Source organism: Gekko japonicus, unplaced genomic scaffold, assembly GCF_001447785.1.
Source record: "Gekko japonicus isolate JY-2015 unplaced genomic scaffold, Gekko_japonicus_V1.1 scaffold877, whole genome shotgun sequence".
NCBI lineage: Eukaryota > Metazoa > Chordata > Lepidosauria > Squamata > Gekkonidae > Gekko > Gekko japonicus.
The window spans coordinates 88,274-106,089 of NW_015174299.1; the positions used below are offsets into that span (position 1 = coordinate 88,274).

The 17,816-nt window shown below is 45.6% G+C and overlaps 1 protein-coding gene across 1 annotated transcript in view; it reads left to right on the forward strand.

Moving 5' to 3' along the window:
* Window positions 1-17,816, forward strand: part of CSMD2 (CUB and Sushi multiple domains 2) — a 268,238-nt gene that overhangs the window by 32,026 nt on the left and 218,396 nt on the right. The window contains exons 10-11 of the mRNA XM_015424095.1: window positions 2,116-2,254; window positions 3,701-3,888. Coding sequence (XP_015279581.1) covers window positions 2,116-2,254; window positions 3,701-3,888 — 327 coding nt within the window. The remainder of the gene's footprint in view (window positions 1-2,115; window positions 2,255-3,700; window positions 3,889-17,816) is intronic.

Sequence of the window (17,816 nt, forward strand, 5' to 3'; positions counted from 1 at the left end):
AGCTGCGATAGATTGACTAGGACTTCAGTCAGGTGCCACCACCATGGACAGGACACCTGGCTCTAATTCTGCTTAACATCTGAGTCAGATGAGTCTGCAGAGGTCCTGAAATGATTGGAGAATGTGATGGGATGGATGAGGGCCAATAAGCTGAAGCTCAGTCCAGACAAGGCTGAGGTACTGTTGATCAACAATAAAGCCACTCAAGGACCTGAGGAGTCATCTTGTCCTTGAGGGGGATGCGTTCCCCCTGATTGGGCAGGTTTGTGCTTCTGAAACCTGGTCTACTGTTGGAGGTTCAGATCTTCTCCTGGCACATAGCATCTTTTATGAGCTTCAGCTGATATTCCAGCAACAGCCATTTCTTGAAAAGTGTGACTTGGCTATGGTGATCCATGGTCTGATCACATCCAGGTTAGAGTACTGCAGTGTGTGCCACAGGGGGCAGCCTCTGAAAAGTGTCCAGAAATGTTGAATTGATCTATAATACAGCAGCCAGATTGCTGTCAGGAGTGGAGAGCAGAGGTTAGCTTCTTTAGTGACTTTTTAAGTATCAGGTGAAAACCGCATTTCACCCAGGGTTTCAGCTATAAATGTTTTCCATCTTCTTTGGTATTCTAATGATCCTACAATACTCAGATATTTTATACAGCCTGCCCACTATTGTGAATTATTTTTATGCAGCTGATTTTATTGATTACTATTTTTATCACAGAAATTGTTTAATGCTGAGATCTTGTTGAGTTTTCTGAAGCATTGTAAAATTGTTTGAATTAACGTTATTGTTAAAGTTTATGGGTTTTTTTGCTACCTCGACTAAGTTTTTGGACGGTCTGGACAGAAATATTTTAAATATGTAATAAGTAGAAGCACCAGTTACACATAGAGGCACACACACACAAGTGTATGTGTGTGTGCCCACAGCATATAAAAATTGTCATTTCAAGCACACCAAAGCAATAAATGTTAAATTAATGGGCTAATTAAATGTTAGTTGTCTGCGTCCTCTCCTTGTACTTCATTTGTATTTATAAAATGTTATCCCAAGCAAGGGAAATTAATTAATTTCTTTTCTTTCTAAAACTGATTTAAAGGTAAGTCAGGAAGGGTTTCTGCTTACCCCCCTCATTCTCATCCCTTTTTACTTCTTTCCTTTTAATGACAGTGTCAAGATTTATTATACCCTCAGAAACTATCAGAATGGAGGGAAGGGGAGGGGGAAGAGATGCAGCTTTTGATCTGTTTTGTTTTTGAGTGACTGGCAACAGTTTGTCATGTCACCATCACAGCCAAAGTTTATAGCTGTTCTGTTAGGGCAGAACCAGACATTAGCTTGGCAGAAATGTGTTCCAAATGATGCATTTGCAGGATAATGTGTGAGCAGAACACCTTTGCAAGAAAAGGGTGTGTTCTCCCCACCCCCAGCCACCCAAGCTTGCTGCTGGTTTTCAAGCCTTGTTGGGGGGGTGGGGGGCTAGATACTGGCAACCAGTTTGTTTGTTCTAAGGAGGCACACAGCATCTCTAGAAGATCATTTGAGTTTGGGCGAACATTGCAAGGGGAGGGATTTAAACCCCCTTCCCCCACAACTTGGCCTGCAGCTCAAGGGCAACGATCAGTTAAAAATACTTGGGAAATCTATTCACAGATTTCTCAGCCTCCCATCTATTTTGACCCTGGCTTAAGGCTAACACAGAAATCTTACACTTTGTTCCAACTATAGGCACATCCAGCCTCCATTTGCGGGGAGGGGGGGGATGCAAGGAAGAGATGGGGATTTAACCCTTCAGTCTTCACTTGATTTTTATATCCAGAACCTTGCTCCCTGCTTTGTAATTTGCATGGTAGTTCAAGGAGGCGTTTTTGAGGAACCCATCTCTTCTCCTTTATAGCCCCTTCTCCCTTCCTGGCACAGCCTTGAAGAAAAATGAGTCTACACCAGTCTACGCTTGACATTTTATGGCTGGAACAAGGTGTATGATTTTGGTTTCATCTGTTTTAAGTTCTCCTAAGTTCATCATATCCCTGAAATAGATCTCTTGGAGAAGTGACTGACAAGGGAGCATGAAAGGTCAGCCACATGGATTTCCTTCTCCGATTTTCCTTTTCTTTTAGCTCCTTGTGGGGGGATCCTGACAGGGCCATCAGGGGTGATCCTGTCACCAAATTACCCAGAGCCGTATCCCCCAGGAAAGGAGTGTGACTGGAAGCTGGCTGTGTCTCCCGATTATGTCATTGCTTTGGTATTCCACACGTAAGTGTTCCTGTTTCGTTTCTATTGAGATGTACTTGTAGGAAAGATTCATCATGATTCAGGAACATTAGTAGACTGTGATTCTCTCTGTAGAAGTCACCTTGATTTTCCTTCCATTGTTTCTGAGGGAAATTCCTATCTGTGTAAGAACCACATGCCAGAACTGGGCAAAATCCTAAGAATGCTTGAAAAATTCTCCATGTCCAAATGTCCCCCTAGAACTAGAGTTTCAGAATTACCTCGCCTTCTTTATGGGGCATTACCAACCTGCCATTCCTCTGAGGCCTTTTTAAATGTCTTTAAAATGGTGGCAGTGTCCAGAGGTTGTACCCATGGAGTCTGTCACATCTAGTTTGGCCCTGACTGTCAAAGATGCTTGCCCGTAGGATGTTCGTATCAGGCATGCCAAATTGCCATAAAAGATTTGTGCCCCTGCAATCCAGTTCCACAAAAGTGGGGTGCAGATAGGTTTTGCTTTCTTTGGTGTATTTAATAATCAAATGTTAGCCAGCACCAGAAACCAAAGTTGTAGTACCCCTGATCATGAAGCATCTGCTGCTACTGCCTTGCTCCCTACGCCTCCTGCCCCAATTTACACAAGTGAGATTGGTGTTGAGCATGTAGGAGGGCCATTTCTGATAAGAGTCAGTATGACATAATGGTTAGAGAGTCGGACTAGGATTTGGGAGACCCAGGTTTGAATCCCCACTCTGCCAGGGAAGCTTGCTGGGTGACCTTGGGCCAGTCACAGCCTCAACTCAGAAGGCTGTTGTGAGGATAAAATGGAGAATGTTGAAAGCTACTTTAAAGAAGAAGAGATTGGATTTCTACCCTACCCTTCACTCGGCGTCTCAGAGCGGCTTACAAACTCCTTTTCCTTCCCCAACAGACACCCTTCGAGGTAGGTGGGGCTGAGAGAGCTCTGGCAGAAATTGCTCTTGAGACAGCAGCTCTGAAAGAATTTACAACTGACCCAAGGTCACACCAGCAGCTGCATGTGGAGAAGTGGGGAATCAAACCCGGTTCTCCCAGATTGGAGTCCACGCATTTAACCACTACACTAGACTGGCCCCCATTGAGATATAAATGAAGTAAATAAATACATTTATATGCTGGCACCCACCTAATGGAAGAGAAATCTGCGTCAGGAACATGTATTTCCTTCCTTACTCAAGCAGATGGAAAATGTTCTTTTCCCTTCCTTACAATCATTCCTAACTACAAGATAATCAGTATGTTTTCTTCCTAGTGTCCTACTTAAAATTTGAATCAGTGTATATACTGTCTGAATATTGTCTTCAGTGTTTTGAGCTATCCTTTTTAACACTATAGTTGTGCTTCTTTAGTCCCTTTGCCGGGGCGTCGGGATTTGGTAGAAGAGCAGCTAATACCTTATTATAAGAAGCTGAACATTGTGTTTTCCCCTCCCCCTCCTTTCTTCCTCAGCTTCAATTTGGAGCCAGGTTATGATTTTTTGCACATCTATGATGGACCGGATTCACTCAGCCCCCTAATAGGGAGTTTCTATGACACCCAGTTGCCAGAGAGAATCGAAAGCAGCAGCAGCAGCCTCTTCCTGGCCTTCCGGAGCGATGCCTCTGTCAGCAACACAGGATTCGTAATCCATTACACAGGTGTGTGTTACATTCCAGGAGATATCGTTGTTGTGTTTGTACTAGAGCCATCTATCCAATTTCGCTCCCGTCTGTCCTTTGGCCACAGGTCTCTAGTCACGTTTAATGCAGCGGGACAGCAAACATCTATTTTACACTATCTGAGTGATGGTGAAGGCTTCCTACTAACAGCAAGTTTATCAGGAAAGAAGGGATAGAGAGAGTAGTGAGAGTGAGATGGAAAAGGTGGGGGGGAGAGGGAGGAAGGGTATTCCTTAGGGCTGAGGGTGAGCTTTCAACCTTCAGAGCACTTGAGAACATCAGAGGGTTAACCAGGTGCAGCCCTTCTGTCTTGCAGTAGGATTAAAGATCTCTTCATTGTGGCCAGCTCTCTCCAAAGGGAAGGAGGCAGGGTGCCTGTCGCTCGTCTCTGCAGGAAGCTCAGATGTCAGGTTTTGAAAAGGGAATGGATTGCTCTCTGCCTTATCTTCCCCTCTCAACACTAGTTCATTCAAAGGGGGAAGTTAACAAGGATCTCTGCTCCTGAGTCATGCCTTTCTTTGATGCAGTTAGTTACAGCTGAGAGCTAGTGGAATAGAAGGGCTAAAGGAGGGAGCTCTGAGATCCCGCCCTGTTCAAATCCTGCCTCCAACAAATCTATTATGTAGGCCAGCATCATTGCTGGAATGTTGCAGATGCAAGGGAGAGGGAGGGCAGTGAGATTGAGAGGATGTCTTGCCTAACACCACTTGCTGCGTTCACTTCTGAAAATTTAAGAAGAACCTATCTGGATCAGGCCAGGGATCATTCTAGTCCTATATCAGGGGTCGTTTTGAGCAAGAACATGCAGGGACAGCGTTCCGGGAGTAACAAGCCTGCCCCCCCCGACTTCCTGCTAAGGCCCCCTGACTTCCTTGGCAACGCAGGCCCCCTGACTCTCTAGGCTTGCCCGTAGGACTCTCTGCTGCCAGCCAGCAGCCCCACAGGCCTCTCCTTGCCTTCCCCCACAGCCTCATCATCTGACTCGGCAGTGCAGAGCAGCAGAGAGGGGCTTGAATTGGGGTCGGGCTGGAAGCCCTGCTGGCTGCCCTGGCTGGGATGTGGAGAAGGCATAGCCTGGCACTGTGTCTTGCCTGCTTGTCTAGAGGAGGAGGAGGAGGAGCTGGGAGAAGGTTCTCCCCAGGCCTGTAGCCAGGATTTATTTTGGGGGGGGGATTTAAATTTTTCGGGGGGCATAATTTTTAAAAGAACCCTTACTTACTTCTGAGTAGAACCACAAGTGGGGTAGTGTGAGGTGAAGGGAGGGAGCTGGGACTGAATGGCAAAATGTGAAACCTTTTTTCTCTAAGCTGCTGAAATATGAGGAAAGACTAGAGGAGGAAGAAGTGGTAGTCCAATCCACTGAGCTGCAGCCCACTGCCGCCACTTCTGCTGCTGTTTTGGGCATGGAGCACCGCGGGGCTGAGGGACGGTTGGTGCTGCTGCGGCAGGGCGCTTTGCAGGGCAGGCGGGCAGTGCTTGTCTCTGCCAGAGGCCTCTGGGCGAGCCTGGCCTCTCCCCCCTGCCAGCCACACTCTCTTGAGCCATGGGAAGGTGGCGGGGTGGCCTTGGCTCCACGCTGCTGTAAAGCAGGAGCCTCCAGGCATGGTCGGGGCATCCGGGGAAGCGGGGCGAGAAAAGCCTCTCACCCTTGGGCCAGCAGGCAGTTTGAATTGCAGTACTGCCCCTGCTTTGCTCCATGTGCAACAGCTTGAAGCCAAATCGGTGTGAGGAACGAAAAAGAATAAGAAAAACAAAAAAAAGGTTGGCAAGTGCCCCGACACTGGGGTTCTCTTTGGTGACAGGTGAGGGCAGAGGAGGCAGGTGCTGCAACCACCAGGAGAGGGGAGAGGGGTTCAGCAAAACCCGTGCGCGGTGCCGGGGGGGGGGGGACAACACAAAGCAGCTGAAGGAGCATTGTTGGAGAAAGGCGGTGCGTGCACCCAATGCGTGGGGGGGAGGGGGAAGACGGGCATGCGCCTGCTTTGCTCCATGCAGAAACTCTGCAGCCGAAAAGGACGAGTCGGGCGCAGCCTTCCCTGCAGCACTCTTGTTATGTCCGCTGACCGCCACCAGGGGGCAGCGAATACCCCCGAGCTTGACTCTGTAGGAACAATGGGGACGAGGCTCCTAGTCTCTCCACTTGGGAACCAATAGGACCGTGGCGGGAGATTTAAACCCACCAATGGGACCTAGGGGAGTGTCCCCAGGTGTGTATATAGTTGGCCAGCCGGCCAGTAGTAGTTTAGTCTTTGTTGTGTACTAGTAAACCATGCTGATCACTACATCCGTCTCAGTGGTTTATACATGCGTCTAACCCACTACACTTCAACTCTTCAGCCAAGGAAGCAGCGTGCACAACGGCACCTTCGGGCAGCCGTGTCTCAGATCCTGCCAGCACTGCACTGCCCAATCCCTCACCTGCATGCAGTCAAGCCAGTATAAAATAAAGTGTTGCATGGGGGGTGGGGGATGTTTAATAATCCCAATAACCCCAGTGTCTCCATTGGGCGGGTAGGGTTGCCAGGCTCCCTTTATATATATAAATGACTTGTCTTTATGGTAGATGGCAAACATGGGCAGCGTTGGGTACATGGCTGCTGGTGTGGTGTCTGTTTGGGATTGTACCTTGTCTGGTCTTAATGTGTGTGAAGGTGCAATAGAACGCATGCTCCTCAAGACTGCTATAAACATTACCCTTTAAATTAATATCTCTCCTAGCCTTCAAGCATTTGTTTCTGTCAGTAAAATGTGTGTGTGTGGGGGGGGACAGCAGCCACCATGCAACTTGCATAACTCATGCAGGCCCAGCTGTTTGCTACTGCTCAGCAGCCGCTGCCCCATGAAGTGTTGTGTAGTGGTTAGTGTTCCAGACAAGGATTTGGGAGACCCAGGTTTGAATTTGAGTTGGGAAATACCTGGAGATTTTTGGGGTGGAGCCTGAGCGGTGGGTGTTGCCTTCTGACACATTTCCGGTGATGTCAGGGGGTGTGGCATATGCTAATAAGTTATGCTAATAAGTTATGCTAGTGAGCTTCGGCACCTCTTTTTCTACAAAATGACCCCTGCCTATAATGAACAACCTGCTGCTTCTGAGAGTTTACCAGCAGACATCAATAGGCCTCCCTGGCTCCCCCCCCGCCCCTCCCATGCACAACTAGTATTCAGAAGTACGCTGCCTCTGAACTCAGAGGTTTAATTGAGCCAGCCAGTCAAATGCTGTAGCCTACATCAATCTGTTTAACACCCCTTTAAAGCCATCTTGGACTGCAGCTATCACCAGGTCTTGTGACAGAAAATGCCATAAATTAGTGGCAAGTTTTCTGAAGAGGCGGTTTCTTTTGTCCAGGTCTCTGCTCTGAGAAGCTTATTGTGCATTATTCCCGGATCAGTATAGGTTGGATCCAGATGAAATTTTCAAGCAACAGGACAGAGCTTTCCTGCCTCAGCCTCTCCCACGGCTGCCTACTGATTTCCACAAAATCATCTCCTGGTGTTACAGGAGACCCTGAGGAATGACATGGGGGGGTGGGGTCTGCAGCAGGGAGAAGAAGCTGGTAGAAACTGTCAGTTTAGTCTGTAGGCATAATCTGTATGACAAACTGTGAAGTCAACCCATCTAAGGTAATAATAACCGTTAAAGAGAGGTAAATCAAGAACTCCTAATCCTGCCACGCATGGCTGGCTCTACCTAACCCCATGCACCTGAAAACAGTTCAAGGTTTGCGTGAGTTCAGGGACTGTTGTCTTAGGTTGACTCCATCAAGAAATCGTAGTTTTGTAATCCAAGGTATTAAAATGCAGTACGGTAACCAGGGGCATAGCCAGAAAATTTTGGTTGGTGTGGCATGGGGAAATTTGGGGGAGTGCCTGCTGCTGCTCTTGCAGCAGCAGAAGCAACAGCTCTAGCTCCACTGCGACCTCTAGTCCTCCTTTTGATTGGAGAGACTCAATTCCAGTCTGTTTTTCTGTGTAAGCCGGGGGTGGGGGAATCTCTGACTCTCTCTCTTTTGCATTTTATATTATTTTATTTTGCATTTTTAAAAACCTATTTATTTTTCAGCCTGGAAAAAAGAAAATGAGACTGAAGCTTCCCTGACTGTGCCTGGGGTCATTTTGGAAATCCCTCGCACATCTTACATTTCTTTTCTTTTTTTAATGATTTTTTAAAAAAAAATAATAATTGCCCATGGGGATGGCAGTCATCAGGGGGACATTGCCCCCAAATCCCCCCCCCAGGTATCTACGGGCCTGATGGTAACCATATTATTGGGGGGGGGGGTTCTTAGACCCCCATTTCCAAATTCAGCAATAAAGTAATTAGACAAAAAAAGGGAAAAGATCAATTATTCACTTCCAGGCAATTAAAAATAGATGATCCCTTGAAGATTTAAGAAGACAGCTTACAGATTTGTCCCCATGTTTCTCTTTTGCCAGCTGTGCTGCATTTAACAAAGGGTGTCCTGATTCAGTCAGTGCTGTTGTGTGGGCTGTAGGGTGCATTTGTGTGTGAGCATGTGTGTTTTCTTTCTGTCTCTTCTCCCAAACACAACTATGGAGTTAATCATGCCTGCGTTGCTCTCGTGGAGCGCTTCTGCTGGGAGCAAAGAATGAGGCTTTCACATTGCTCATTAACTTCCGTACACATGAAAAGGAAGCCGGTGAGTTTCGAGATGCTGCAGAAGTCTGAACTGGAGGAAGCAAGGAACAGCTAAGGGAGCTTGTTTGTTGAGGGTTTGTTGGTTGGGCAGCTCTCATATCAATTCCAAGGTGATCCCCACCCCACTCTGACCCCACCAAGCTCTGCTTTCTGCAGGCCTTGCTATGTGGGGTCAAGACAATAGTCCTTGTACCAGTTAGGGGCTCTTTCTGTTCCCCCAAATAATGTGTCAGCTGTTTCCTGATCACAGGGGTTTTGGAATACTTCTCCAGAAACAAACCAAGAAACATTCAAAAGCAGTTCCTTCCCCACTGCTGAAACACAGATTATCATCCTCTTTGAGGCTGAAATCAGCTTTCACGCCTGGAGCTACAATATGTCAGGTGAATTTCAAACAGCCTCAGTTTTTCACATTAAATTGATTCAGGAGGCAGCTGTGCTTAAAGTGCCAGCTTTCACACTGGCAGGAGGTGAAGGATCTTGGGAAAGGGACAGTGCTATTTTGGCTTTAATGCCACTGCTTCTCCCCCCCCCCCCCCCCCATTATGCCAAAGCCGCACATAGTGCAAAGAACAGACTTTCAGCTCAGCTTCATGATGCAAAGGTATATGGAACAGCAGTGATTTAAATGATAACTTTTAGGTTCTCCTCCCACGGGATGAGGGTTTGGTGTTTATGACTTAGGTTGTAAAAACAGTAAGAAGTAAAGTAAAAGGAATAGCAGTGATAGGAGAGGACTTAGAAGGTTAGAGTCCTGATCAGATGAACTGGAAGCATAGGAGTTATAAGGTTTGAAGGTATTAGCTGTTGCTCCCAGTTAACCTTTGTGAGTTACTAAAACCAGAGGCAGCTAAAATGATCAAGAGGTAAGAATCCCATCCCAACAAGGGTAAGCTAAAGTGTTTGGGAGCTTTGTAGCTTAGGGGGCAAGAGGTGACTAAAGGGAAGGTTATGATAGGGGGTTATAAAATTATGAATAGTGTGGAGAGTGTAGATAAGCAGACATTTTAATCCCTCTGACAAATATTAGAACTGGGGGCATTCCATGAAATCAATTGGCTGTAGATTGAATTCAGATGAAAGGATGTACACTTATTGTTCAGGATGTAAGGGCACCAGCAGGCATGGAACGGGTTAGCTTTCATTTCCTCCAGAAGGGCTATGGTCAGACCATAAGTTTGGCGCAGTCTGGGTGTGCCGCAAATTGCACCGGTTTAAATTGTAGCGGAAAGGTCTGACCAGACAGCACACCCTGAGGTGGTTTCCCCATGCACTCATCCTGTGGTCAAGCATCCACATTACTGCTGCGCCTCTGGTCATTAAAAAAAAATATATATGGAATTGCTTGCACATATCTCCAATGACTCCAAAAATAAAAAGGTGGAAATGGATCTCATAGTTCACACATCCCAGCCGGCTTCAGTTCATAACAGGGAAGTTTAGACATCTGAAAATGTGGGTTGAAAGTGCTGACATGCATAAAGACCGGACTTTCCCCGATGCCTGATTATTCTGCTTCTAAAACAAGTCAGAACGGGGTGGCGACGACTGGGGCACGGAAGGTAGATGTTGCTGTCTAATCGTGCTCTTTAAATCCGCAAGGATACCGCAATGATATCACCACAAACTGCCCATCTAACCACAGCCAAGGAAGGCCAAAGTACAGTTGCCATCCTTTCAGGAAAGAAGTACCCCACCCCATTTTTGGTGCTGCCTCCTAACTAAAAGTATGGTTCCTACCGGCTTCTGGGCACAAAGCTCAGGAGTAGATAATTAACTCTACTTTTACCTCCTACCTTTCTTTGCTCATGTCTCTCCTTCTGAACAACCTTAGAGAGAAGAGCCAGTTTGGGTCACAGAAACATGTATTTTAAAACATTGGTTTGTGTCTGCCAAATCTAAAAGTCTCCACTGTCTACCACCACTCCTTTCCATGGCAAGAAACTGTTTGACAAACCAATCAAAGAAGTTGAAACCAAAGACAGAAGCCCTCTCTGCCTTTCTTGGACAAGAGGATTGCTAGAAAACAAGTCCTCTGATTCATCCCTACAGAACCATACAAAGTCAAAGAGGACAGCAAAGCCGCCAGCCCCACTGGATGTAGGAAAGTCTACATCTCCCCCCATTCTTACTTTTCAGACCTCACAGAAAATAAAGAAACAGGCCAACTCTAAATGGTTCCATGTCAGTAGAAGGAAGGTTGTAACCATACATCCATGCCCTGAAAACAAGCCATGCCCAGGTCCTCACCCTGCAACTAATTAGTACTGGAGGCAGAATTCAATTCTAAAGGGTTATTTGGAACTGGGCTCCATTTCCAGAGATGAGTCTCCATAATCACCATAAGCAAAAGTAACTGAAATACTCCTCTGAGCCCTGCCTAGCAGAAATTGGAGCCATCACTCAAAGCACTACTGCAGAAAATCCATATTCTTAACTTTTCCCCAAAAGAATGGAGAACCAGCCTGGATCTGAAGCATAAATTCAGAATTTTCTGGGAAACTTCAAAACCAATTAGGCTTCCCGCTGATGTAGTCCATGAAGGGGATTTCCTGACTTCTGTTGATATAACTGTAGCACAACTCCAAGTCCCTATCCATCTGGCCATTTCAATGTTCTCTTGTTTCATATACAAAAACTCAACAGTTCCAGTATCATGCACTACTTATGTGCTGGACCTCAGATATAATGGTCTTGTGAGGAGGCTAGGGAGTTCTTTCTAAAGTTGATGATGAAGCCATGGGTGTTCAGGCAGGGTAACATGAGGTGTTCAACATGATGTTCAGTTCAGTTAACTTTTATTGGCATAAAATACTTTAAAAGGATTACTATAAAAAGGAATATACATTTAAAAGCATATACAGCCAAACTTATAAAACATAATGTAGCATAAAACATTTAATTATTGGAAGTTTACCTGATGTAGTTTTATCACTGATTGTAAAAACATGGCTATATTCATTGATATTTCTGGATCAGAGTCATTTAGAAGACGATGCACTTTTAAGGCATCAGAAAGGTTAATCATGTTGGCTAGGATGGGATTTAAATATCTAGCACGTAAAACCACATAAAGTTGACAATGCAAACAAATATGCGAAACAGATTCAATACATCCAGAATTGCAGGGGCAAAGTCTATCCGCATATACTGTGGTGTTATATCTCCCATACAAGATTGCTGATGGAATTACATTGAATCTTGCTAGCGAAAAGGCGCTACGCTGTTGTGGTGCTTGTATACCAGATATATATGGGGCCGTTCAGCCTACCATAAGAGGTAACTCAAAGTTCAGGGGGGAACAAGTTTTGTTGGCTAAGCTGTAAAGCCTTTGTGTTTTAATATCGATGGCTCTACGTTTAATAATCTGAAAAGCACCTGTAAATGGGAGCATAAACAATTAATCCAGTGGAATACCCACGGCAGTTATTTTATTCTCAATATATGACAGCCAGTTAGATGTATTTGACTCTGTAAGCATTTGTTGTATCCCTTGGTCTACCTTGTAATGTAGACGTAGCCAGTATTTTACTGTCATAAGCCATGCACCAGATTCCACAGAATTTAACCCAGTTTCTAAACATAGAGCTGCATAAGGTACACAGCACGGCATTCCCATGATCTTTTGGGGGGAATTTGGATTGGACACGTTCGATGGTGTTATTAAGTGTGCTTATCCATATCGGAATACCATGCATGAGTTGCGGGATTACTTTGGCCTTGAAGACTTTGAATGCAGCTGGTAAACATGATGTGTGGTGAGAGACCTAGGTTGATCTTTTCATGGCACGGCTGTACTAGAAATCTGCACTAATGTTTTCCGTGCATCTCCAGGTGGGGCTGTACAGAGCCTGCCTGAGATGCTAATTTGTTTTGGTTTTTTAAAGATAAGAGTTTTTTTTGGTGGGGGTTACCCCCCGCATACACACTGAATCAGGAATCACCTCACTTTGTCTCTTCCCAACTATGCAACATTTTGAGCTCAATGTTACTGGACTGAAGGGGAAGCTTACAAAAATAGAATTAGAGGTCTCTGGATCTTCTATCTCTTCTCCAACTAAATGCTTCTCAGATGTTTTGCCTGAGGAACCCACCTTCCCCCTGAATTTTCTGCAGATTTCATGTTCAGCAAAATTCCACTGGTAGAACCAGTTGCATGGGATAAAGAAAAAAGGGTGAAGCAAAATGAGATAAATGGAGAGGAGCAAGTATGAAGCAGAGAAAATATCCAGAAGGTGCAGTCTAATGTTCCCTAGGATGGTTTTGAGACAACTGAAGAAAAGAAAGCAAGAAAAATCCACCAGGAAAAATAAAAGACGAGAATGCACAAGGAGAGCAAGAAGAATAGTTAAGACAGACACTCCTGTCAGCTTCAGAATGAGAGAAGGACTGGGCAGCGCTGTTTTATTTCATTTTATTTTTTCTCCCCTCTCAGAGGAAGAACGGAGCCAGAGATCAAGAATACAGCTAAGATGTCTGACAGCTGGGCAGGAGGCCAAGTGTCAGGTTGCATCTTACATGAAAGGCAGCCCAACTCTTCACAGTAACAAGAAAAAGAAGATAAATGGTCACAGATAGCCTGTTGGTTTCTTTTGTGTGGGGGAAAGGGCTGATAATCTATTCCTCAGACGTGAACCATTCACCCACAAAGGCAACGCTGCCAGTTTTTCTTGTTTTGCTTACAAGTGGTTTCTGAGCTCTGGTATATGCTGGGTCACTTTGGCTGCCATCAATGAGGCAAGATGTTGCTGAAAAAGATCTTCTCCACCATCCCCTTCCTGATGTGGGAGCCATAATTTAGCAGCAGATCTTCTGCTTTGAATGCAGAAGGTCCCAGGTTCAATCCCCAGTATCTCCAGTGAAAAGAATCACATGATCACACATGATCACATCACATAATCACATAAAGCTGACTTATACTGAATCAGACCCTTAGTCCATCAGGGTCAGTATTGTCTACTCAATCTGGCAGCAGCTCTCCAAGGTCTCAGGCAGAGGTCTTTCACATCACCTCCTGCCTAGTCCTTTCAACTGGAGATACCAGGGATTGAACCCATGACCTTCTGCATGCCAAGCAGAAGCTCTTCCACTGATCCACAGCCACTCTCTATGTGATGTGAAAGACCTCTGTATAAGACCCTGGTGAGCTGCTGCCAGTCCAAGCAAACAATACTGACCTTGACTGAGTGTTGGTTCAGTATGAGGCAGATTCATGCTTTCAATACTCTATTATGATTTCTTCAAGGTCATTCTGGCCCTGATTCTAGCTGTCGCTACATATGTAAGCCTTCTGTGTTGTTCTGGAAAAACTGTAGATTTAGGACACATAAAAGGGGACCTGTGACATGATTCTTTCCTCTGTCATTGGTGCTCTTTCGAGGACAGGGGCAGTACCAACAAGATGAGGAGTCAGATCATAACTTCTTCTCACTCAGGCCCAAGAGCCAGTTTGGTGTAGTGGTTAGGACCTGTGGACTCTAATCTGGAGAACTCGGTTTAATTTCCCACTCCTCCACATGAAGCCAGCTGGGTGACCTTGGGTCAGCCATAGTTCTCTCAGAGGTCTCTCAGCCCCACCTACTACACAGGGTGTCTGTTGTGGGAGAAAAGAAGGGAAGGGGAGATTGTAAGCTGCTCTGAGACTTCGAATGAAGGGCAGGGTGTAAATCCAAATTCTTCTTCTTTTTCTTCTTCTTTTTCTAAAAATGTTATGTTGTGAGGCTCCAGGCTAAAGCCCAGGAGTTCCAAAAAGTTTAAGAATCACTGACCCAGCTGAGCTCTGAGAAGCAGCAGGAGACAGAGCCCCTAGAGGGGTGAGTGTTTTTTATTTGCTTTTAGCTGAGGGTACTGTGTGGGAGGACTGTGTTTGGGAGTGCATGGGTTAGTTTTAGGTTGTTGCAGAGACCTGGCTGCTTGAGAAAGGGTGTTTGACTGTAATTGGATTGCCTGGGTGTAATTTGAATAGCTGCTGGCCGTGCCCTCTGCTGGGTGAGGCTTCTACTTAAGGCTGAACCTTGCCAGAGGCATGACCCTCTGGCATGAGCCAAAGGATTCTTAGACTAGGGGCTCTGTAAGAAGCCCAGGAAGGACCAGGAAGCCAGGGCCCTAGTATCTTGTGTTCTCAGTAAGGTAAGTAGGCTTCTACAAGGAGAACTACATAAATATGAAGGGTTTAAAAAGGGCAATTATATATAATTATTTTTTAAAAAACGGTTATGAATTCAGAATGCCAGGAGGGTGTTGGGGGCTATCCAGTGTTTTGCAGGGAGTATCATATGTATGACTATCTGCTCACTGAAAAGAAGACTTGGGTGTGTGCCCAGTGAAAAAAGATCCTGGTTCTCAGGGAATGAGTCATCACGCTTGAGGCCGAGGTGGCTGACCTGGAGAAGCAGAAACAGGTGCGTGCAGAAGACTCTTAGGGACTTGTTAGATATGTCCCACTCTGAAAATGGCAATCCTGCCACTGTCAGGGAGCATGAGAGTCAAAAGGAAACACGGCACCATGCTGAGGATAAGGGGAACGTGCCCTCAGAAGGGACCTCTTCTTCAGCTGGTGAACGAGTATTCTTTTGCACCAAGGAACCATCCCTGGGCAGGGCGGGAGGGGAGCTCTTTGTAGTTGGTGATTCGATCCTTAGGCAGGTAGACAGCTGGGTGGCAAACCTGCATACTGACCGTATGGTGACTTGCCTGACTGGTGCAAAGGTAGCAGATATTACATGTGTTCTAGATGGTTGGTAGACAGTGCTGGGGAGGAGCCAGTTGTCATGGTACATGTTGGCACCAACGATGTGGGAAAATGCAGTCATGAGGTCCTGGAGGAAAACTTTAGGCTGCTAGGCAGGAAACTCAAGGCCAGGACCTCCAAGGTAGCCTTCTCAGAAGTGCTACCTGTTCCACACACAGGGCTGGAGAGACAGGCACAGATCAGGAGTCTCAATGCGTGGATGAGACAATGGTGTAGGGGGGAAGGGTCCAAGTTTGTTAGGCACTGGGATGCTTTTTGGAACAAGAGGGAGCTGTACAAAAGAGATAGTCTCCACTTGTCCTGAGAAGGAACCAGGCTGCTGGTGCTTAAAATCAAAAAGATGGTACAGCAGTTTTTAAACTGAATATTGGGGGAAAGCCGACAGGAGATGAAAAGTCTCTGGTTTGGGATCGCTCATCTCAAAGATGAGCTGTTACTTTTCTACAGGGAAATGGATTAGAATTGTCCACTGAGAATGTGGCAAACAATATGGACTGCCTGGCAAGGTCTCGAGGCAGCAGGAGAAAGGTTGTGGGCCCAATATGCATGGGACATTATAGATGTTTATATACAAAAGTTAGAAGTCGCCGTGGTAAAATCAGGGAGTTGGAATGCTTGGTGTTGGGGGGGGAATAGACATTGTGGGTATTTCAGAAACTTAGTGGGATGAGGAAAATAAGTGGGATATGGTGATTTTTGGTTATAAATTATATCGGAAGAATGGGGGGAAGGGTTGGAGGTGGGGTGGCTCTGTATGTCAGAGAGGGTATACAGTCCAGTAAGACTGAGGGTAAGAAAATTGGATTCACTTCTGGAAATGCTATGGGTTGAAATAGTGGACTCAAAAGGAAGCTTAACACTGAGAGTTTGTTATCACCCACCAGATCAAAAGATAGAGGAGGATTATAAAATAGGAGGATTAGAAAATAATGAATGGATTAAAGATAGCGGCTAGATGAAATAACTGTCGTAATAGGTGATTTTAACTACCCACACCTTGATTGGGTCCATATGTGTTCAAGTTGGGAAAAAGAGGTTGAGTTTCTAGACACTCTCAGTGACTGTACTATGAAGCAGATGGTCACAGAACCTACCAGGGGAGAGGCGATTCTGGATTTGGTCCTTTGTAATGCCCAAGACCTAGTGAGAGATGTAAAAGTGATTGCACTGCTTGGGAACAGTGACCATAATGTTATCGAGTTTAACATTTGTATAAATAGGGAGTTGCCCCAAAAGACCAACACAACCAATTTTAACTTTAAAAGGGGGACCTTCTCTGAAATGAGGGGACATGTGAGAAGGAAACCGAAAGGAAAAGTAGAAAGGGTCAAAACCACTGGGGAAGCTTGGAAACTGTTTAAAACTACAATCCTAGAAGCTCAGAAAAAAAAATGTACTGTAGGTTAGGAAAGGCACAAATAGGTATAGAAAAAGGCCTTCATGGTTAACAAACAAATTAATGGAAGCTGTAAAAGTTCAGAATGATTCTTTTAAGCGGTGGAAAGCTAGTCTCAGTGAGGTTGATAAAAGGGAACACAGGCTGTGGCAAATAAAATTCAAGTCTGTAATCAGGCAGGCAAAAAGGGAATATGAGGAGCATATAGAAAAAAAACATAAAGACCAACAATAAAACTTTCTTCAAATACATTAGAAGCAGGAAACTAGCCAGGGAGGCAGTGAGGTCCTTGGATGACCAAGGGGTAAAAGGAGTACTGAAGGATGATAGGGAAATGGCAGAGAAGCTGAATGTATTTTTTGCCTCTGTCTTCACTGTGGAAGATGAGAAGTGCTTGCCCACTCCAGAACCGCTGATTTCGGGAGAGGTGTTGAAAGACCTGAGTCAGATTGAAGTGACGAGAGAGGAGGTCCTACGTCTGATAAACATATGTAGTACTGGTCTATCAGTGGCTATTAGCCACGAGGTATAGATAGGAACTCTCAGTCTGGGGGAAGTGATGCTCTCTATTCTTGGTGCTGGGGGGGGGCAACAGTGGGAGGGCTTCTGGTATCATCCCACTGGTGAACCTCCTGATGGCATCTGGTAATTTTGGCCACTGTGTTGGACTGGATGGGCCATTGGCCTGATCCAGCATTGGCTTCTCCTATGTTCTTATGTTCTGTACTAGAGGCAACCAGGTATTTGGAATTCCCATATCAGAGAGGTAGTTTTGGTTAGGAGTTCTTAGAAACCCAACAGATTTGGGTGCAGCTACACTTTGCAATGGTGGTAGAAAGCACTGTCAAGTCACAGCCAACCTATGGCAACCCTGTGGTGGTTTCAGGACAAGATGTCCGAGAGGTGGTTTGCCATTGACTGCCTTTGCATAACAACCCTGGACTTACTAGCTGGTTCCCATTCAAGTGCTATGTAGGGCCAACCCTGCTTAACTTCTGAGATCTGTCTGGGCCATCCAGGTCAGGGCACATTTTGCTATAAGGTCTGCAAATTGTAATCCCTGCTCGGCACAGCTAATGAGGCACCTTTAATAGGGCTGTGCA